The 23,858-nt window shown below is 37.4% G+C and overlaps 1 protein-coding gene across 1 annotated transcript in view; it reads left to right on the top strand.

Moving 5' to 3' along the window:
• The window catches only part of TMTC2 (transmembrane O-mannosyltransferase targeting cadherins 2), a 257,820-nt gene that overhangs the window by 147,576 nt on the left and 86,386 nt on the right, over positions 1 to 23,858 (top strand). Inside the window, exons 3-4 of the mRNA XM_069773740.1 lie at positions 773 to 1,601; positions 22,585 to 22,699. Coding sequence (XP_069629841.1) covers positions 773 to 1,601; positions 22,585 to 22,699 — 944 coding nt within the window. The remainder of the gene's footprint in view (positions 1 to 772; positions 1,602 to 22,584; positions 22,700 to 23,858) is intronic.

The raw sequence follows: 23,858 nt of genomic DNA, 5'->3' as shown, positions 1-23,858 counted from the left end.
CTTCAAGTTGCTAGCATGATGACATGGGTAGGTGGAGGCAGCTGCATGCTTCACAATATTATTTAGATGGGTATGATGATGTGAAAGGTTTTAGAGCACTTATTTAATATGGTGTCCTTGAAGAAAGAAAACCAACATATTGTTTGGCTGTGAGATGCAAAATGAAGTGGGGCTTTCAGTAGGCAGATCTGAAGGCTCCAAATAATCACTGTAGTTAATAGGTAGGAGCTGGAAGACCTAAACATGGAGTGTGTGTCTGTTTTCCTCTCTTGCCTTCTTGGAAAGTTTATTCAGTTCTCAGGTGAAATACCTTAGGAAAGACTTTCATTAGGAAAAACGGAACTGGAACATACTTTAAATCTGATTAAGGCAAACTGGTGTTTTTGTCACAGCCAGGAGCAAAGAAAGGATTTGGGAGGTTATGTAGGAACCACTGTAAGATTCCATAAATTCCTCTAAAATAAAGAGTTTTCAAAGGGTTACACAACTAAATCTTAAGCAAGGACTGGCAGCCCTGAGATCTCTAAAGGCTTGACTCTGATGCAGGCTTGATACAGCCTAAATGAAAGAACCTGTTCTTTTAGTCTATGGTCAAGAGCATACCCCAACATTTTGTGATACAATGTCAGAGACTGAGATCTATAGTGCTTCTTTCCATTACAAAAAAAAAGTTGTATCAGATATTTCTTGGTTCCTTTTGTTTATAATTTACAGAATTAAACACCTAGTGTTGTTTTATGCTGATTTTTTTTTTTTTTTTTCCCCCCTCCAGAGAAAGAATTTGACCCTCTTCTTCAGCATTGGTTTATTGACCTCCTGGGGGACTGCACTGCTGGGTGTCCGCTTATACTGGATGGGCAACAAGCCCCCAAGTTTCTCCAATTCTGACAATCCAGCAGCTGACTCGGACAGTTTTCTCACACGTACGCTGACCTTCTTTTACCTGCCAACCAAGAACCTCTGGCTGTTGCTGTGCCCAGATACCCTCAGCTTTGACTGGTCTATGGATGCTGTGCCTCTTCTGAAAGCAGTCAGCGACTGGAGGAATCTACACACTGTGGCCTTCTATGCTGGACTCCTCCTCCTTGCCTACTTTAGCTTGAAGGGCTCCAGCAATGAGAGAGAATGCAATGGGAAAACTGTAATGAACGGCAAGCAGAACGCTAATGGGCATAGCTGCCACTCAGAGATGGAGTACAAGACACTGGAGGTGAAGTCAAGCTTTGCATCAAAAGAAGAGAATGGTATAAAAAAGCATGAAACACAGAAACCACAGCTTCCTTCAACTGAGAACATTGTCATTCTGTCTCTGTCTTTGTTAATAGTGCCCTTTGTTCCTGCCACAAACCTATTTTTCTATGTTGGCTTTGTAATAGCAGAGCGTGTGCTGTATGTTCCTAGTATGGGCTTCTGCCTGCTGGTTACAGTAGGTGTCAGGGCCCTTTATGTCAAAGCCCAAAAGCGCTTTCTGAAGAACTTGGTTTTTTGCTCCACTGCTGCATTAATTGTTTTCTATGGACTCAAGACTGTTGTCAGAAATGGGGACTGGCAGAATGAGGAGATGCTGTATAGGTCAGGGATAAAAGTAAACCCTGCTAAAGGTAATTTTTACTCTTTATGATGAATGCTTTATTTATTCCTGTCTGTCTTTCCTTTGAATTGTCTGATTTTATCAGCTATATATAAAGAGGTTACTTTAGGAAATGTCCTTTTAAGTTGCGTTAGTATGTACATTAGTAAAAAATGAGAAAAAGCAGGAATGTGTTTTGATTAGGTGTTACAGGTTTGGTATTAACACGGAGAAAATGAGACCCTAAGGTAAGAGGATAGTTTCTTCTTCATTGGTCTTAGTTCTGTATTTTGGAATTAAAGATGCATTATTAGTATTACAGACCCCACCCTGGTAATTTTCCATTTGGAGTCTGGTAGTCTATCATGCTCATGAAGGTTTTTCATATGTTCACCGAATGTTCTGTTCTCTATGACTAGAAAATATAAGAAATAGTAACGGACAGCATCAGGGAGATGCTGGGTTTTTTTACTTCATCTGATGCAAATAACGTCAATACTACATAATAAAAATGAGGAAATGAGGTCATATTATTCAGCCTAGGAAATGACTGTAGTTCCTCCTGCATACAAGTACTGTAAAGAGTTATTGTCAAGTACTTATGCCTTCCTGTTAACGTATAAATGTCAGCTATTCGTAACATTGCCCAGCTACTTCTCTCAAAGGTTGTATCTATGCCGTAATGAAACGTGACTACAGCTAGTATAAACACATCCAAACAGGCAGTAAACCAGCTAGTTTAGGGATCAGTAACAATGTTTAGCTGTGGCTCTGTGGTTTCAGCGTATACCGCAGATCCAGCTGGGATCCTGAACTCCATGCTGCCTGGCTGTACTGCTCTTGGCACACGAGCAAGTTTATATGAGAATGTTTGAAATACCACCTGTGAGTGCAGTGTAGGCATTGACTAAGCCTTCGTTATTCACAATTCATCAGAAGTGAGAGGGGATCACTTGATTGCTTTGCCTCTCTGTGAAAGAAAAATTTGACAGTGCTTAAACATATTGCACTTGAATTTTTCCAGTTCTCTGCTCAGAAGCCCATTATAAGATGCAAACTCATTTGCTGACAGAGGCGTGCTTCTTGGTTAGACAGTTATATCATGCCACAGTCTAAAAGCTGTGGTAGTAAGAGGCAAATGCAGGTGTTACTGTGAGCTGATAGGGAGTGAAGAAACTAGATTTGGCAGATAAGATGCCTTGCAAAGCAGCATTATAGTAGCTTGTCAGTCGTCAGTCTGATTTTGTAACTCTTCTTCATATACTTTGTTGCCCTAGGTAAAATTATTAAACTTGTTGCTGCAGTAAGTGACTTTTTTTTAACTGTGAACAAGCACATCCCATTTATTTTACTTTTTTTCAAAACTAGTGGAGGAGGGCAAGAAATGAAGAGAAGTAACTGAACCGTGAGACAGCACACCAGAGTGATTATATGATGCTGTGAGACTTACCAGTTTAGTGACGCCATAAAGCTTGCAGTAGAACTTTGACATTCCTTGGAAAGAAAAGAGTGTGTGTACACTTGATTAAACAGTTAATGTATGTTCCATTTTTGTCCTTGGTGGAGATCCCCAGATATCCCAGACTGTATTAATAGTTGTCTGCTTGCTTTGAGCCAGTTTTTGTGATTAAAAAATAATAATAATTCTAGTTTTTGTCCAACAGTAGGATTTGCTGCAGTGTTGTCTGGAAATTAGACTACTGAGTATTATGCTCCCAGGAGACAAGGCGAGCTATTTTCATCACACACATCTCAGTATGCACAGACATGTATATATGATTGTCTGGTTTCTTGCCATATAAGCTGACATTAAGTTTCTTGTAAGATATGCAAAAGCAAAGACAGCATGTCAGTGTGGTGATATAGACATGACTGAGCTGACTGTAAATCTCTTTAAAGTATCCTGTTAAACTTCTACTGAATATTTACTAGCCCACACACATTGTAACAAGGCTGGGTATCAGAAACTCCCAGCTAAAGCGACCTGTCACCCAACTCTATTCATTATTGTGAATACTTCCTAGCTTATCCCTGGCTTTGACTATGCTAATTTTATTTTCTATTTCTCATACAATCAGGCAAGCCTGACTGGACTAGACTGGCTGCCAGTCCCACCAAAGCATTAGGAGATCAACAATTCAAATTACTCTTCAGTAATTAAATGAGGTTGACGTAGGAAAAACAATTTATTTTTGTTTGCCTCTTTTTTTTAGTTTTATGAATGCTAGTGATAAATAGGCTATTCAGACAGCAAGATAATGGAGTGCTCAGTCAAACAGTAGAGTGGAGAAGCATTTTCCTTCCTTTTAGGCTGCTAAGAAGAGGCTGCCACTCCTCATTTCTCTGTTTTCCTCAACTTGCAGCCGTTTCTCCTCATGAGTATTTTCTTACTTCTGATCATTTTTGGGCGGTGGGTTCATTTTCCTTGATGGTTCTGCTTTTCCTCTCTTCTCCTGCAAACAGCTTCTGAAAAAGAACTTCTTCTGTCCTAGGCTGAAAAGCAAAGAAGGATCTCTTCAAAAACTCCCCGTGTGGGAACCGAAAAAGAAGTAGAAATCTGTGAAGACCAGCTTTGCTAAAGCAAGGAGCCGAGTGTTTTGTTCCAGCTCCATCTGTATTCTGGCCTAGCAGGATGAAAGCCGCTCTGTGGCTGGATGCTGTGCGACAACATTGAGCTGATGTGCTGTACTAATAAGGTCATTTGAGAGGCAAGCTATTAGCACAGGTGCATTTGTGTTCTAATGTAGCCGAACTGCTTCAGAAATGGAATTGTCTCACATGGTGATGGTTTATAATCAGGTCCTCTGTGTTGTAGTACGTGTAAGAATATAATCTGCCCTGCTGCTGTGGGACTTTCAGGCAAACTTGTTCAGCGGCTGCTCCATCTTCAGTCCTCAGTGAAGACGTGGGCGTGAGCACCTCGCCAGCATTTTCTTCAGGCCCCTTCATGGGCACCTTGCAGGCGGTGCAGGCAGAGAAGTAGTGTTCTGCCTCAGGTGAGAAAGCCCCTACCCTGCAGGCAGCCACAGCCTTTCTGCAATTTACATTTCTCCAGTCTATTCTTGTCAATCACGGACAATGCGGAAAAAATATTCAAAAGCGCCGTGCGTGGCTCATCTCTGAAAAAAACCCAAAATGCCTCACAGGAGAGTCAAGTGAGTAGAAGGTGGTGATGCCGCCTCCGAGCCACCGTGCACGTGCCAGCTTTCCTGGCCTTGGCTGGGGGAATTGTAACGAGGACTTGGGATGCCTTAGCTGCATCTGTTACCAGGCTTGTTCTTCTGCTGTTTTGGTTATGACTAGTATTTCAGATATCTTTAAAGTGATCTGAGCGTTGCCTCGTTACAGTTTGTCAGTACTTGAGGGAAAAATAGGCAAGATTGATTACGTAGTTCGTAGATCCTGAAGTGGCTGTATACATGTTTTGACACTAGGGAGGGAAAGGCGCAAGTGTTTCTGTGTGCTACCTTCAGTGTAACGAGCAGCCCAACTGACATAAAACAGCTCACATTATCTGAGTGTTCTTTTATAGCAAAGGAAGCCTCCCAAAATGTAAAAACAAACAAAAAAGTTAAAAATAGGCGGTAGCTGTTGCGTCTTTTTCAATTAGACTGAGAGTCATTCTGTGGTGATGATTACCTCATGTTTAATATAAGATTATAATGACACACAAAATTGTTCTCATTATGCCTTGTTATCTCTAGTTTTCTCTGTAGTACCAAAAGTAAGCTTCAAAAAGCATAATCTTTTTCCTCCAGGCCATTTTGTACCTTGCAGTCCACATCTGAATATCAAAGATCATTATGCTATATTTGCTGTACTGTTATAGACACTGATTAAAGAAGTAGAAAATAACAGGCTTAGACTGTTAGACTGCTGCAGAGGTATTAGTTGCTTGGTCATAATTACTGATGAAATTTTAGTCTGGTGTTTGCTGTGACATTTGTAAGTAAGCTTTGAAGATCCTTGCTGGAAATAGTTGACCTGCTACACCAAGTGGGTGCTTAACTTTAACCATGCATTCAAGTCTTGCTAAATTAATATAGGTAGCTACTGTTTTTGTAATGGAATGTATAGCAAGAAACAGATACGAGGCTGCTTCCAAAAGCAGGCAAAACTACCACATTATTGTGGCACTACACCTGGTCTGATAAGCCCTGTCTCATATGTGGCACTGACTTAAGCTGGCCTTACAGGTCTTGGCTTCAGAACCCATTCTGCACGTTGCTCAGATGTTTGTCCTTGTTCCGTCATGTGTTAGTGTTAATGAAATGTCATACATTCACATCTTGGGCAGGTCAGTGGGACTTGAATATGTGCTTCAGTCCTTTCCAGAATCAGTGCTGCAGGGGAAAAAAAAAAACCAAAACCAAAACAAAATTCCTTAATATCTATTACGTGAAGGCAAAGTTGTGGTGAGAGGGTTGAGTTTTGTGGTTCAGATAAACTCTACTATTGGAGTCAAATTGCTTAGATGTTCCTGAGAGGTGATTGACACAAAGACTAAAAAAGAAAAATAATTTTCTTGCACAATCATTCAGATCATCTGTGTTTTAAAGTTAGTATTACCTCTTGTAGTCCTACTTTGAGTTAAAAATACTGTTCTTAGCATCTTGCTTCTCACATCAATTACCCTGGTGTTCTCAGTGGGCAGCAACAAGACGTGGTGTTGACAGAGAATATAGAAGTTGTTTCATACTACTATAGAAAGTCACTTTCCTTCTGTCTTTGCACTCATCCTCCTACTCTCTGTTCTTATGAGTGTGAATCATTCAATTTTGCTTAATGTTTTCAGAAGATATTCTAATACTGAAATACTCTTCTGGACCACAATGTTCTGTTTTCCTGTCCTACTTTTCTCTTTTGTTCCCTTTGCAACAGGGTTGTGAGACCTTCCTGCCTCGTTCTGCTATATTTGTGCCTGTAGATTTAAAGAACTTCCTTTGCTTTTTTTGGCATCTTTGGCATTGCACTCAGCCTTGATCAGTTTTATTCCCCAGAACTTCATGGATAATTACCTTTCTTTTTCTTTTTCTTTATTTCTTTTTTTCTTTCCCTCTCCCTTATCATCAGTTTAGCATAGGATTGGTAAGTACTGCTTCTTTTTGCACATGTGAATGTCAAGATACGAATTTGAAGTTCGGACTGTGAAGCATCTTAGTTGAACAGCAGTGTATGGAGTAGCTGTATGCTCATCTGAGCAGTCATTAAAAAGTAGCAATTGCATTTTTCTTTCTTTAATCTCATCTATGTAGCATAATACTTGTCTTTTGATCTGAACAGCAAAAAATATACTCTTTTTTTAAAATATTTTTTAAACCACCAGATTTCATTTTGTTATCCATGTTGAATAGTTTGTAGTGTTAATTTCCTCTTTATTTTACCATTACTAATGCAGCAAGCAAATGTATTTGCTATACAAACTGTTTTAAGTGTTAGTGTAGGGGGAAAAAAAAAGAATCACTTGAGTTAGTTTTGTTCCATTTACATAAATTTCTTATTGTTAAAAGGGCACCCAAATTTATTCTTATCCAAGATTTGCTCCTCTGATTAAAAAAAAAAGAAAAAAAAAATCCATGCCTGTCATTGTAGAGATTCAATGCTCTAGTTCTGTGCACTTGGGTGGAAGTAAATACTAGAAGCTGTTTCCATCTGATTTGACAGCTTGCTGCTGTTATCCTTATCTACTCTTGGAAAATGATTTCTTGCTAACAGTAGCTGTCAGTAAGAGGTCCCTTCTTCAGCAGACAATGAAAATACCAACTAATAGTGAAGCGAGGAAAAGCAGTTATAATACCTTGTAGTAAACTAGGTAAAGAAGCCATATTTTCCTCAAACAGAAAGGATGCAATAAACCAGTATTTTCCATGATTATTAATATTTTTGTATCACTAGCCATGACTGGAGACAAAAGGAGAAGAAATATTTTAAGGTATGCCATTCTTTGAATATGCTTATTATTAAGAGCTTACATTATGCTGACAAGAAGCTGGGCTCTCTTGTAATACCTTTAGAGCTTTGTTTTCAAAAGCTATTGCTCTGGCACACAACTTGTTGTTCACCACACTTTTTATAATGCCTCCTAAATAGAGTAGCGTGTATTTTAACAAACACCACATTGGGTATTTAAAAATACTTTGAGCATTTGGGATTGCATTTCAATGTTTTGGTGCATATATTCTTTTTTTATACGCAACTTGGCAGTAAAACTGCAACTCGTCTTTGGGCCAATAGCCCAAAATATCACTCTGCACAGTAATTATTTCTTCTCCTTTGGTTCATTTCACTTCAATAATAATAAAATCACTCTAAAAGTGGTAAAGATCCGACTCAAATAACAATGCAGTGAATGGAAAATGCTGTTTTTGAAAAACAACGCTTAAGAGAGAAAGTAATTTCAGTGCACAGGTTGCCATAAATGAGCAGATTTTAAAAGTATAAAACCTGCTAATAATTATGCATAAAAGTTTTGCATATTATCACTGTTAAGAAATATCAGTGACATAAGCATAGCATCTGGAATTAGGTATTCATGAGTTTGTTTGAGTTTTGCTAATGAGCTCTTCTGTAGCCTTTGAACAAGCCAATTTAATCTCAATTTTTCCCTCTGGAACGGAACTCATGCTACCTATTTTCATTAGACATCGGATCATTTTTTTCTAATTTTGGTGATTCATTATTGTATTAAAACCTCTCCACATTTATGATAGTATAATAACCCTACTAAGCTAGTTGCTAAAAAAATATCAGGATACATAGTCATTATGGCGGTTCTTGGCATGCTTTTTAGTCAACTTTTTTAGAAGTAATTGTCAGAGAAACATAGCACCAACTAATTGTCAATTTTCCCAACACCTTCACCAGAACTTTCTGGTGCTTAATCTTTTGACGAAATGTTGCATGGATATTTTCTTTGACTTCTATTTTTATTTTCAATTTTGGTCAGAAACTTAAGTTTGGCTATTTTTTTAAGAAGAAATTACTGTAAAGGTAGTATACCTTCTGTCAGTGTTGTAAAACGTCTCCAACCAGCAGTAATAACCCTTATAACAGCTACTGTATGGGGAAATGCACTTGATAGTGAAATGATATTATAGAAGTAAAAAACCCAAAGGTTATAATTATATATTAAAAAACATAATTAGTAATACATAAGTTTATATGGCTACATAAGTCTGTTATTGCTGCATATAAATTATGTAGGCTATACCATGATAAATTTGGTGTCTTTGTTCATAACAAAAATGGCAGAATTTGAAGGATAAATGTTGTACAGGATGCTTCAGAGTTCTTGAAATAAATAGGAAATACTTTTTCTATCTGCCACTCGTAACAGCTTTAAAAGAGAAAACTCAACTAGTAAGTGAACTGCATAGAATTGTTTGAAAGTTAAATAAAAAGACTACTCTCTGAAAATAGTGTAGGGCTCTCCAAATGGGTGGTACTGCTGCCCTGGATGATTAGAAAGCGTAGAAGGAATGGCCATTAGCAAATTGTTTGGGAAAGAGCCATAGTTATCTAGAGCATTTGAGCATGCCACAGGCAGCCCAGCCTCAGAACTACAGTCTGATTATGTTAAATATGTTGGAGAGCTGAAAGAAAGTGGTTTACACTTCAGTTCAAAGTCTGAATGTATTCTCCAGTGACAGTGTTCTCTCTTTCAGTTTGTCAGTAGTGCTGTAATTTCCTCTGAAACTCTAGTCACTGTGGGATGTCTGCTTCTCCTTCAGCAGGATACCAGAAAGCCCGATATTCTTCCTTTATACATACAGAGGACTAGAAACGAGGATACTGATTTTTTTTTTTCTTGAGTGTAGTCCAACAGCATCTCTAATCCCTGAATCCTAAATAGCAGGGGGATAGGAAGAGAATCTGTTATTAACTACTAGCTACACTTTTTTCCCCCTTTGCATATACTAAGAATTTAAAGAAATAAACAATTTTGAGACATGGGCTCTATTACTCTGTTTTGAGACATGGACTCATCAGACTGTTATTTCTTCCCCTGCCATCCCTGAGGTGCTCTGCAAAATCATTCAACAAACTCATCTGTGCTAAGAACTACGGTGCAAAAAACCCCACCCCTGGTCAAGGACGGATTAGCTCTGGCAAGATTGTTTGGTTTTTTTTTTTTTTGGTAGCATATCAAGTGAAGTGGATTACGTTTGGTATTTTCTTTGCCAGAAAATGATAGATTTTATTTTCCAGTTTGATTAAACGTCAGGCCTTCAGTCCGTATTAGTGTGTTCTATGGAACTAGCCCAGGTTTTTTTTGGAAGGAAAGAATCACTATTAATTAGAGGAAAACAAGATAATCCAGGTTGGTTCTCAAGCTAAGCATGTTTGTTTAAATGCATTAGATAGTCATCCAATTGTTTCATTATTTTACCTTTTTTTTCAAAATATGTCAACTGTGAAAAATTTTTCTTTACATAATGATTTTCACCATGGGTTACATGTCTTCATTTTCCTATCTGTAATGGATTTCATACTGGTACACACAGAGATCCCATTACACAAATCTGGTAGAGAAACTAAACTTTAATGTGGACAGGATAGTAATTTACACACATGCCTCTTTATACCTCTTCTGGCAGTGTAAAATCCCAGTATAGATAGATAAATACAAATATTTCCAATACCCTTCCTTTGTAACAGGGAGTTTTATTAACACTTAAGCTTGGACTGTCATCATTGCCATTCCTCATGCATGCAAAAATTAAATGATGGCTGATGCAATTATAGTATGCCCAAAAGGCTTGCATATAGTTTTGTTTTAAATTACAGAAAAGATCACAAAATAGAGGGACTGAGTGCTCAATGTCATTTCCTTCTCTTTGCTTGGATGCTCTAGCACGCTGAACTTTTCTTTCAGTTCTTAAAACACAGAAGGTATTTGGAATATGGACTATTAAAGATGCTAGTTAAAAATTGTAGTGTCTTTAATTAGTTTCGCTACTGGCCAAAAATGAAGGAGGTCATTTTTTGACCGACCTTCCTCCCTGCCTCCTATATTTCCTTACCAGCGTGGATATGTATTGGCTGGCAAAGCTTCACAGGTCCTGTCTTGCCTTAATAAGTGATTTAAAACAAAGCAAACAAAACCATACAACTTGAAGCGTCATGAAAAGCCTAATTCCTGGATAGGCACTAATTTGCCTTTTCCAAGTCCGACATGTGTCATTTGAGCACCCTGACGATTCTGTTGGTTTGACAAACCCCAGCGCTGATTTCCTCCCCGCTGGGGCTCCTCTGGCACATCTGCAGGACACTGTCCTCTCTGTTCCCCTTTCCTGGAAAGGAGCCAACACGATCCACCTACGTTTAGCTTTGCAGACCAAGGCTGTCATTTCAGTCTCTTTAGTGCACCCTTCCATTTCTGCAGGAGGCTGGCTTACAGTTCACCACTCAGGACGTAAGTGATAATTTTGAAGTGTATCATAGATAATTTTTTTTAGAACCATGCCTGCTGTTTAAAAAGTTACATGATTTGACAGATTTAGTACATGGTCACCTCCTTGCCTGAGACAGTTTAGTGCCCCAAAGAGTTCCTCAGGGTTAATCCTGAGGTTTTTAGGGTGCCCAGAGTTCTCCTCCTCTTCCACTTGTATTTTTCTGCTCCTTTGGCCTCCTCTTGCTTTCTTGCGTGACTTGAGTCCATCGCCTCTACAAACCACAATTCCTTATATCACGAGAGTTTCAGGTCAGCACTGTTCACTGCTTTGCTCTTGACTCTTGTGAAGTTTCATGATATGGGAACTTTATGGCAGTAATGGCTTATGGTGTTCACACTTGCAGTGCACACATAGCTAACGAAACTGTGCAACAGAGGTGTGATCGGGCTCTGCTGGGAACAGAACAGTGACTAGATTAAATGTTAAAGCTACTATAACCTGCCTTTTCTCTCTCTTTTTTTTTTTCTAACCTGTATCTGTTTATTTATCTGATTCATACCATAGCTTTCCCAAAAATCATTTTAGCATGAGGGACGGGGTGGCAGAACTGAACGGCCTGAAGGGTGGTAGGTACAGGAATTCCTTAAAATGGTAGTTCCACCAGAGCCACTGTGTCATGAAACACTGCCCTCAAGTAACCTCTGGCAGTTATCTCCTTGGACAGTGGGATTTCCGTTGAAATAAAATATAATCTATGGTTATCAGTCTTTTGCTATTACCTTTCTGTCAGGTGAAAAGCTAGTTCCTGATGCGTTGGGGTGTGCCAGCACAGCTCGGAAGGTAGAAAACTGTTGCATTGTCAACAAGTCCGTGATCTTGCAGTAGTTTTACCTTAATCAGAATATCTTCATTAGAGTTGTAACATTAAACAAAACTGAATTGTACAAAGATTTGGAAATGGGAGGACATATCCAGAACAATGTGTGTGTGTTGGTGTTGTGTGTGTTTGTTTGTTTGTTTATTTATAAAGAACACCTACAAAGTCGCAGTGAGGTTATGATTTCTGGTTTGAATCTTTTTAGAGGTTCTGCAGTATGAGCACTGTCTTCGTGGGCTGAATCTGGTCTGTTGACTAATACCAGGCAAGGGCTATGCTGTTAAGAGTTTTTATAATGTTAACCTGAAAATATTTTACATTGCGAGAGATAAGTAAAACCAGTAAGGAAGTGCTATTTGATCCTGTGACACCTCAAATGAAGGTACTGGTGAGAATTTCTTCATACACTAGTCTGTCACATGTAACGAATCAGGGTGTGTAGGAGAAGTAGGAGTATGTGAGTATATCTGTCATTTTTCTTTGATGGCTCTGGGTGCTCGCTATTATCGTGGGTGCTCACTAAAGAATCTGTTAATGTGATATTTGTTATTCAGCCAGATTGTGGGCCCCTCACACACTTGAGATTAGGTTCATTAAAGATAATTGGATTACCAAAACCTGCAAGTACGTCCTAGGCAGAGCGAGGAGTCTGTACTGTAGACTAAAGAGTAAATGGTGAAGCCTGAGAATGCTTTACCAGCTGCTCAGTCTCATCCCTCAGGTTCATTGAGCTGACAAAGCCACTGTGTTATCCTTTGAGGAGGAAAAGTTAATTTTCTGTAACATAGCAAGTGGAGCAGGTATATCAGGCAGCGATGCTGAGCATAGCAGAGAGTGTCATGAATTCATATCCATTTGCATCAGGGTTTCAAAACTAAGAAACAAAACTGAAGCACTGCCTGCCAAAAGTCAGTTGGTTCAGTACCCATGCTGACATGGTGTTGGATAGGTTTCAGAGCTCTGTGTAGTTTTCAATTATGTTTTTCTTTCACCTGCTGTCATTCCAAAAGCCCTGGAATTGATCAGCAAACAAAGTGTTGAACAAACAGTATAAATAACACTCTTAATAAAAAGAAGAATAATATATAAAAGTTAGGAGGTGGTAAATCTCTAATACAGTCTGTCTCAACATTACCACATACCCACTGATATAAAAAAAAAATCAATATATAAAGTAGATTAAACTCATAAATTATGGGTGTATAGAAACCATTTATCCCTTTAGGAAACAAGAAACCGGGCAGTTTTGCTGTTGAGTTAGCAAAATGAGGTAACTTGATCAAAATGTATCTAATAAAAAGTGAAGTTTTTCGAGGAAAATTATTGCAAATGATATGAATGAATTTATGACATATTTGGAAAAAAAATCATTATTTCTTTGGAATAATAGGAAAAATATAAATACCTTGTACAAACCATAATGCAGAACTTATGCAAAACCTGTTCCTCTTTCAAAGTAGCAACCTTTAGCATTTACATGAAGTTTTCTGTTCTTGAACAACTTAACAAACATGATCTAATTAATCTTCTGAAGATCTTTGTGAGAGATAGTAGGTCTGTATTGTAGAAAAGCTATTTAAAAAGTTGAGCTCTCTTCATTGCCTTTTTTTTGCGCGTGCAACTGAGCTTTCAGAATTTTTATTGGGGAAACCTATCATGCCTCCGTTTGTGAAACTCTTTCCCCCTCTAGAACAAAGTGATTGCCTGATGAAATGTGAATGCTAAAGACTGGAGAAGCACTCTGCTTTATCACGTAGTACCCTTGAAAGGAAAATGTTGTAAGCTGCTGATGAATCTAACCTTCAACAAGGAGGAAAAGGTGTTGTTCTTTATAGCTATGGTTATAACCTTTCAAATGTGAACGATATAATTAGTGCTATGCTCTTTCTTCATGTGTTACCCAACAAAGGTAATATGGAATATTTGGTTATTGGAAATGTGTTGACCTCTGTTGCAAATCTCAGCCTTTTTTTTTCCCAGTAGGGTGAATTTTCCATTTACAAACATTGGTCTTAATGTTTCAACTTATTTCTCATGAAGTAGACCATTCTCAGAAGTCCTCAAAAGACTCAAAGGAATGTCAGATTTTACAGCTTTTTTTTTTTTTTTTTTTTGTAATTTTTATTTTAACCAAACGCAAGCTTTGTCTGCTCCCAAATGTGTTTTAGGAAGGATGACCCTTTAACAGAAGTCAAGAACATAGATAAAAATATAAAACGCATACACAATTATCAATGTTCCCACAGTGTTTAAACTGTAACTAACTTTTCTTGGCCCTCATTTTGTGAGAATACTAATTATATGGGGAAATGTTCCTTACATCTCTCTTCTGTATTGCAAAACCACTTCTTTGTCTCTTCTTCCTTTATTTCATTCCACCAGAGGTTATCATGCATTTATGTTCTGTTAGCGTCCAGCTGCATTGTTATAGTAGGCATTGTGCAAAGCCATAGTGAGATGCAATCCTTAGCAGACAAAACTTGCAGTTAATGGATGAGTAACAAATGTCAAGAATACAAATAGAAAGGCATCAGGAGGTGAAACCTCCTAAACAACAGATCTGAAGAACAGACCAGCGACAGAGCTGGGAACAGCATATACCTCTTTTAATTCCCAGTTTAGCACCTGTACTTTCAGCAGGAGGGAGCTGAATCTGATGACAGGAATGTGTCTGTTTTAAAGGTATAAACTTGAAGAACATAAGAAAAAGAAATTTTTTTTCTATGCAAGCCACATACTAGATTAAGTTTATTTTTACTGCGGCACCCTCTGCAATAAGCGTTGTTTCACAAAATTCTCTGATTTTTGAATAGTCTGTAACCTTAGCAGTGGTCCAGTGCTCTATGTAGGGCAATACATGGCTTTCAGCTGTTAATGTGGAGCTTCAGATAGGTGGTAAAATGGACAATTTGGTTCTGATCTAGAATAAATCTAAAAATCCGCTCTAGAAATACTCAGTGTAGGTGCTAAGAATGAATAGAAAAACATACTTAGTGAAAGTTCCAAGAATATTCAATATTCTGTTTGCTCCCCTTTACCATAGAGCTGAGAGATTCACAACATGCTGCTGTGCTTGACTCTGCCTACGTTATGGTGATACTGCCACAGGGTGAGGTGGCAATGTGAATGCTTGTAATTCATGACTTTCATATTGACAGCTGTAAAGTAGTAATTTATAGTGCAAAGTGAAAAAGTGTTAAGAACAGATGGTAAAAAGAAGGAAAAAAAAAAAAAAAAGTTGTCCTAAAATGGAAACCTGGATTGTCACGCTCCAGGAATTAAGTCCACATAAAAGTTAATAGCAAAAGAGAAGAGGTTATTTCTTTTTGGTTTTGGTTTTATATTATGCGCCAAACTTTTAGAAGTTAATTTAGCATTCATCAAACCTTTTATGGTGACAGCCCCATATAAATTGACACCCTTTAATACACACAGTGTGGTCAAGGCCAAAGGCATCTTCCCCATGCTATTTTTGTCACTGTATCAGAAGCATCACCTGGAAAGTAGTAAAAACTCCTAGTTTTCCATAAAGTTATTTTAGTTCTTTCAGATTTGACTCCATTACACTGGTAACAACTTAAGTAACTAATTTCAGAAAAAAAAACCACTTAAAATAAGTTATAGTGTGACGTAAATTCTTGGAAAACATCACAACATTTCAAAATGGAAAGTGTAATTAGTACTGTTTCTTACTTGTGATGTTTTAAATTTTGTCATACTGTTCTAACCTGTTTCCCTCTGATTTTCTTACTCAACAAGTTTGTAATGAAGGAAAACATAAAACTTTGCACCAACTCTAATGCAAATTTCAAATATTGATGCTCTGACCAAGAGGAGATTATTAGTGTGCTGTACTGAAGAATTGATTTATATAAAATGTGCATATATTACTTTTAATTGGCTTGTAAGCCTTGGAAGGGAAGGGAAGCAAAGGGAAAATCCTTTTGGACAGTATTGGAAACAGAAGAAAGTGTTTAAAAAAAGTAAAATTAGAATTCTCACTCTTCAGTTATCATCCAAATAAATGTCCTACCATTAGGCTAGGAATTTCAACAGATTTTCAGAAGGATGTTTCTTTGGAGCTTTACGGCATCTGTTGGCCCACATGCTTAATCATCTTTGATGAGTTTTGAAATTTAATGTTTGCAAAGTAAACAGGCGAGCAGAAATAACTTTTGCATGAAGTTCAAGTACTGATGGTTTAGGTGTAAAGTAGTAGGGGAATATGGGGGAGCTGCACTATTTATCAGCCTGATGAGGGTTTTGATACCAATCAACATTACTTCCACAAAGCAAAAGTAAAAACACCTCTAAAGAGTTGATAATTCTGTTGATCATCACCATAGTTCTTTTTCCACTCCATTTTTGGCAGGGGTACAATGATATGTCCCTCCTCCCATTTTTTTATTTGGAGAGAGAAGAAATAAAAAATACTCTTCAAAAGCCTGTAGGATAAAAGCCTGTTATATTCAACAAACAAAATGACCTTTAGGAGTTAGACTCAAAGATACTTTCTCTTACAATCTTTTCACGTAGTTTGCAGAATATTTTCAAAATTGCACATCTTTGGTCTTTAAAAGGTTTTAACGTAAGTTAAAGTGGGTTGGTTGGTATGTTCTTGGTCATACTTCCCTCTCTTGTCCTTTGCCCTATGTGGGAGTGTCCTGGTTTGGGCTGGGATAGAGTTAATTTTCTTCTTAGGAGCTGGTACAGTGTGTTTTGGATTTAGTGTGAGAATAATGCTGATAACATTCTGATGTTTTAGTTGTTGCTAAGTAGCGCTTATCCCAAATTCAGGATTTTTCGGTTTCCCATGCTCTGCCAGCAAGCAGGTGTACAAGAAGCTGGGAGGGAGCACGGCCAGGACAGCTGACCCCAAGGAGCCAAAGGGATATTCCAGACCGTGGAATGTCATCCTCACTATGTGAACTGGGGGGAGTTGGCTGGGACGGGCGGATCGCTGCTCAGGCATCGGTCAGCGGGTGGTGACCAATTGCATCGTGCATCGCTGGTTTTTCTTGGTTTGGGTTTTTTAAAAATTATTTTATGATATTCCTTTTCATTATTATTTTTACTACTACTACTACTACATTTTGTTTTACTTTAGTTTTTAAATTGTTCTTATATCAACCCGTGAGTTTTACTGTTTTTTTTCTGATTCTCCTCCCCATCCCATGTGGGGGGGAGTGAGCGAACAGCTGTGTGGTGCCTAGTTGCTGGCTGGGCTTAAACCACCGCAGGAAGGTAGGCTTTCTTTCCAAAAGGGAAGACAGAGATCATTAATACCTAGAATTAACAAAAAAAGGCAAATGCTTTTTCTCTACTGAAATTGAACATTAAGGGAATTTATAAACTTTTTTTTTTATGTTGAAGCCGAACAGATTTATTTTTTTTTTAAATTACTTACCCTGTCCCCCTCTGTGATGGGATCATGCAAATATTTACATTGCTAAAGAAATTGTTACGGCTCTGAAATGGGTTATTTGTTCAAATATCAGATTTGGATTTTGTGCTGTGCTAGTGTTTTTTTACAATCAAGGACTCAGTTTCTGAACTCCTGCTGTATCGAGATTCTTGTGTGAGCGTCCCTTATCATAAATGTTGCCCAGGAGCATCTTTTTCACGGCTGTTACATGGGAGCATAAATGCAATTGTGATAATAGAGAACAACAGACCTCTTGCAGAACTTGCAAAAAACAGATGTCATTGCAATAAAAAAAAATCAAAGGCTTTTTTTTCTGGACCAGCATCTCTTCATCCCTGAACTCTGTTTATGAAAAAATAGGTAATTGATATGCATTCACTTCTTTTTCATAGGTGAGTCAGGAGAAATGCAGAAGGATTGTAAAGAGAGGAAGTGCAACCTGGAACTGCTGTTATTCATTTCACAAGCTAAAGAATAGTAAATAATGCACAAATATCTGTAAAGTTCCGTAGAAGTTTTCTTGGCTTGATGTGCATTTTTCTGTGAACTAAAGTTGTTAGTTTGGAACTGCTGACAAGTTGATTACAAATGACTTGGCTGTTCCCTAAATACTTCAGTCTTCATTCAAGTGGTTTGTTTCACTCAAGTAGTAATCTAGTTTGCGTTTTTTAATGCATTCATCAATTTGTGTTCTAACTTTTATTTTGTGAATAAGTCTGATAGTTTGAGAATATTACAAAACTAGTTTGAGTATTACAAAACTTTAGTAATTTGTTGATGTGAATTGTGAATGTTGTGTATCAATTTTTTTAACTTTGAGTCCTACATTTTATTTCATCAGTTTTTAAGTATGTTTGTTCCTAGTAAGGTTTACAAAAGGGAGTGTTTGCCCCCTGGCATAACATGCTGGGAAAGACAGCATTTTCCTTTTCTTTGCTATATTATTTTTTAAAGTTTACCAGGTTGTATTTCAGTAATTTATTAAGGTATTTTAGTTGGATTTTTTTCCTCTCCATGTTTCAGCAGGTGTTTTGACAGCAGATAGGTTAATAGGTTATGACTTTCCAAATAGATGCTATTATTGTCTCATTTTTCATGGATTATATAAGGGTGGCGGGTAAGAAGGAGAATCCTCCCTTAATACTTTGGGTTATCTTTGTTAATGATTTGTGATTTTTTTTTTTTTTTTTTTTTTAAGCAAACTATTGGGTCAAGTAATTAACATATATGCTTTTACACTACCTGAGTGCTTTTCTCTGAAACTTTGCTTCGTTACTTTGTTATTTCCATTTCACTGAATAGCACAGCATGATCTTTGATTCAGTAGAAGAGGAAAGATTTATTTAAATGAAGATATTTGCACACATTCATTTCCATTTCTCATTTGTTTTCATAATTCAATTGCAAGCTGAAAGTTCAACTGTTCTCTTTAGTAAGATGTGCTTCTTAAATCTAGGCAGATTAGATTGGACAACATTGTTCCTGCTTCACTGTTGTTTGTCTTGCTCCCTTCCAGAATGAAGGTGCTTAGAGAAGGTTTAATATGCCAACCTTGTATTTTTCAGGCTTGTTAAATCTTAATCCTCAGTTTCAGTGAGATAGTTGAGACATTAATCATGTTAAATTTGAAGCTGAAATTTGTCATATTCATTTTCATTTTGAAAGCAATTAAATGCCTAAGAACTTGACCTACTCTCACTGCAAGGTGGCATAAATGTCATCTTTAAAGTTTAATAGAAATCTAGTTTAATATGACCAAAATGATAACACTTAAACAATTGTTTATTTGCCTACTTAGTGCTACATAATTTTCCCCACTTTTTATTTTAAAACAACAAAAGCAACAAAACCCCTTTAAAATATTCCATTTTCCTGCAAAGAAATGTAACTAGCATAGGACTTCTCAAGCATTAGGATATTTTTCAGTTTATAATTGGCTTAGGATACAAGATGATGAAATGGATTTAATTATTAATATGCCCATTTATATTCTACTGTGGAAAAATGGGCAATGAAGTAAAGTTTGAATGGATTGACTGTTCTGTAGGTGTGTGAGATATGTGAATGTTACCTTTGTTCCCATGCTACGATGGAGTATTATTTTGAAAAGACCTGGGCCTGTTTTGGTCTCGTTGTTGGTGCACAGGGAATTAGGCTGCAGGCAAAAAGTAAATATTACAAAGCTGTTTCATTCACAGCTTGCTTTTTCCCTTGTGCTGAATAGGGTCTCCAATAAGGGAAAAATTGAATTTGTAATTAAAGATTAAATTGTGGTGTGTATATATATACTTAGGCATCTCCTGAATATTAAATGTTCCCTTTTGCGATTTCAGGTATTACAGATTTTAGATGAAAAATATATATCAAAAATAAGTGGAATAAAAATCCATTTTAAATTCCAGAATAACTGACCTACTTTCTTTTTCTTTTGAGAATATTAATTTTTAATTTCTCACCATGTACAGATGGAAAATAGTTGAGTGCTGAAATTTAGTTGGAGTCATAGGGTATGTTTGTAATGGGGATGTGGCTTCATTCAGGTATAATTTTGTTTCTGTTTCTGAATGCGCACATAATTGAAACAATGTTATATTTTTGCAGGAGAAATTTGTCTTGAGATACGGATTGAGAAATTGGATGCCAGAGATGTCATTAATAATTGAAATTCTTTGTGTTTCCTGACATTAGTTGCATTACTTAAGACAAAAAAGGAGTGACGTTCCTTGAGTAGCTGATGTAACCTCTTTTCCATGTAGACCATCCTCTTTGTCTCTCCCTCACGTACCAACAACCAGGAGGATGTGGTTGCTGCAGATAATAGCTGTTCATAACTTCTAGGGCTGTGGGTATGATCTCTACAAATAAGCATTTATTCTACAAAATGGTCCATGTATCTTCATCTCCAGCCAGAGCTAGGTCATTCATCTAACTAATTCTGTATTTAAATAGATGTGGAGACTTATACTAAGCTTTTATAGTTTGGAGAAGTAAAAAGACCTTGGTTTTCATGTTTCTTTTAGTGATAAATTGTGAGAGTATTGTGTTTTATGTTTGCTATTTTCTGCTACTATCACTTCTAGTATATCACATTAAGTTAAATTAATCATTCACAGTTTTACAAGTTTAGACAAAAGTCTAAATGGAATACATTTCAAATAAAATAATGCAGATTAAATATTGATTGCTATTAAAAACTTGACACAGATTATTTTGCAGAATGTAAAATAAAGTATTGCCTTAAAAATTATATTAACACGGATAAATAATAGAGCGTACAGCAGGAAATGAAGTGTAGAGGAGAAACTATTACATTTAACAGTGTTAACAGAGTTTTTCCAGCCTAACAGATGAGATGAACTGAATCATTCTTCTATAGATCCTTTCATTTGCTGAGCTTCAAAGTGGTTGGGAGCAAGTAACTGTATAGCAGGAAATTGTTATCAGTAGTCCAAATGGTCACTGTAATGCTCTGTTATGGGAGAGCAGAGTGAAAACAAAAGTAGCTACAGATTGTATGGAACATACAACTACGGGAAATTGGATGGTCATGTAGTGCAGAAGCAACATCAACGTCAGAGTGTGTTTTCACAAATGAGTCTTAAATAAAAAAGAATCTGTTTTTCTTACAAGTGTTAATGCTTACAAGCTGGATAGTCACCTTGATTGCTACTTCCAAAATGTTTTCTACGTGTAAAAAAGAATAGTAGCAGTAATGGGGAAATAAATTCAGAATTCTGTGTATATGCTAGCAATGAGTGTAAAAATTGAGTGAACCTGAGAATATTTTTAGCAGCTTTATTTTATTAAACAAGAGAACGATGGAACATTTTTGTGACTTTTGTCAATTTAGTGATAAATAACTTTTCAATTATTTCTCACCTTATGAAACACTAGGCTAAAATGAAGTGACTCACGAAGTGATAGCTTCTTTTCTCATGGAAATACTGTATTTTTTTTCCTTGTCTTTACAAAATATGTTGTGCACAGTTGGATGACATTATTTTTTGTGAATCCTAAAAGGATTCCATCAGTTTTTTCCCAGCAATGATTAGTTTATTCTGCTCAGAGGAAAACACTGTGTTTGCTGCGTTTTCCATCCCTGTGGCAGGATGCTTCTGCAGCAAACCACAGCAGCTTGCAAGCAATGCACTTTCTAAGGAAAAAACACGTACCTGAAATAATTATCAACCTATTTAGCAGTGTTACGTTAAAACTACATTGAAAGTTTGCATTACTCAAGATTGATTCCCGTAAAAGACAAATTCCTGTAAAAAAAGGGCTTCAGTAACTGAAGAAGCAAAGTTTAACTGCTACTTGAGCTAATGTTTATTGTTAGTGCATCTGGAGGGAAGAATAGTTTGCCATATATTGTGTGTTTGGTGGAAAGGACATGCATCATCTTTCCATTATTCTTGCTCATAAAAAAATACTTGTGAAAGTAGAACTGTTTTATGAAACAACTTTGATGTATTTATAAGCATAATGTGTTTTTTTCATGTATACACATAGACTGTAATTACAATGCCAGTTAAATTAGCTTCCTAAATTGTGAATAACACAGGCTATGTTTTCTATAAAATGTTAGTTCCAGTTTCTTTTGTAAGTACAGTTTTTGTGCCACTCAACAAAACTGCAAAGGCAACACATGTGGAGCCTTAAATATTTTTTTACCTCAAGTCCTTTATAGATGGGATATAAAAGCACGTTGTATAACATAATAAATTGTATGGAAAGGAACCACATGTTTTCCGAGTAGAAAAAAATGCATTTTAGTGTTCTGTGTAGTATGTTTATAACCACATGGCATACTTTTAATCCTGGTTACTTACCTAACCATTCTTCCAATTCCTGCATCATTTGTCAATTTTCATACTTCAGTGAGAGCTGTGTCTACTCTGGGAAAATTTCTTGCTGTTTAGAGTAGATAGGCTTAAAAAAAAGCTAAAACTATGAATATGCCCCTGTTGTGCATTTTACACTGGGGATTTTTATTTGGAGGCGATATAAAATAAAACCGTCCTTTCCCTTTGCTATAGTACTTTCTAAAGCATAGAGACATATTTGTTCTTAAAGACCTTTTTCCCACCCAAAAGCTATATGTATGCAGAATGTATGCAAATCACCGCTATGAAATGTGAGTCTCACAGTAAGATGCAGAGATCCAGAGAACTGGGAGGAAAAAAACAACCAACCTCCCCTTCCATAAAAATAGTTTCTTTGTGGGGTTTGTCTCCCTGAGGAACTTCCTGATACTTGGATACTCTGTCGTGTAATTGGATTGTAGCTCTTTCTGAATACTGTTTTCTCCTCTTGACAGCATGGGGTAACCTTGGAAATGTTCTCAAGAGCCAGAGCAAGATTTCCGAAGCTGAAAGCGCCTATAGAAATGCCTTGTACTACCGCAGCAACATGGCTGATATGCTTTATAATTTGTAAGTATGCATGGCTTTCCTGGGGTTGGATCATCTGTGAAGCCTGTCGTGAACGGAGCTATTGATTTACTTGCTGGAAGTGGAGATGATGTTAGCTCTTGCTTTGTAATAGTCGTTTCATTAATCGTGCTCCTTAAACTATGGGGTGGACAGGAGCTTTTCTTGGTCAACATTATCGTATATTCACGTATTGGGTATAGAAAAGGTAAACTTACAAATCTGTTTGCTTTAAAAGAAGAAAAAACCCCTCACGCCGAACAAAGTACAGATAGATGAGCTGGCAACAGTAGCACTCCATCTGTTTCTGACTTGCCTAAGTTACAGAGGTGTTATTTAGACTTCTTTTTTAAGTCTGTATAACACTTGGTGGGGGTAGTGGGTTTAAGCACTTCCTAGCATAAGCCAATACCCCTCGGTTAGCTCCAGAGGTCTGAAATGCTAAGCCAGCAAATTACTTTTCTCCTGTGACTGACTTTAGAGCAGCATAGGTTCAAGACAGTTTAATTACTAGAATCCTATTGTAGGTAGGTAAAAGAATAAATACCATGAGCATCAAAATAATTACACAGCAGGGAAAAAGATTTCCCAACTCATTAACGTACCGAATCATGAACACGGAAACTAGCGTCGCGCTAAGCTTCTCACCGAGGGGCGATGGTGTTGCGTGCCCCAGCGGGAAGGGGGCAGGTTGGGTGGGTGTCCTGGCTGGGAGTCTCGCCCGCTCCCTGCTCAGCGCCGCTCGTCGAGCTGGCGCTCGCCCTTCCTTCCCCTCCTGCCGTCACCCACCCTGGCTGAGCCCCCCGGAGCGGGGCTCTGCTGCGAGACAGGCTCGTCACCTTCAATAGCCCTCCGCTCTTGTTTCATGATGTGTGCGGAGAACAAAATCCAGGTGACTGCCATTTGCTAGGTAGGAGTATGAAAATAACGTCCCGTGGGCAGCAGAAAGGTATGTGTGCGAGAGGAGCGACGTGTGCAAAAACTAAATGCAAATAGTAAGCCTCTTTAAATAAATAAATAAACAAATAAAGTTCTGCCTGTAAGTCCAGTTTAAAATGGCTGCTTATAATATCTGAAAATGAAGTTTACCGTAACAGACTTTGTCTTCTTTTTTCCTTGTTTAACAAGAAATAAGTTGCCCATTTCATTAATTTGCCTTACA

The sequence above is a fragment of the Haliaeetus albicilla genome, chromosome 28, assembly GCF_947461875.1.
Source record: "Haliaeetus albicilla chromosome 28, bHalAlb1.1, whole genome shotgun sequence".
Lineage (NCBI taxonomy): Eukaryota > Metazoa > Chordata > Aves > Accipitriformes > Accipitridae > Haliaeetus > Haliaeetus albicilla.
Note: the sequence above shows the minus strand (reverse complement) of the source record. Positions and strands in the feature narration are given on the sequence as shown.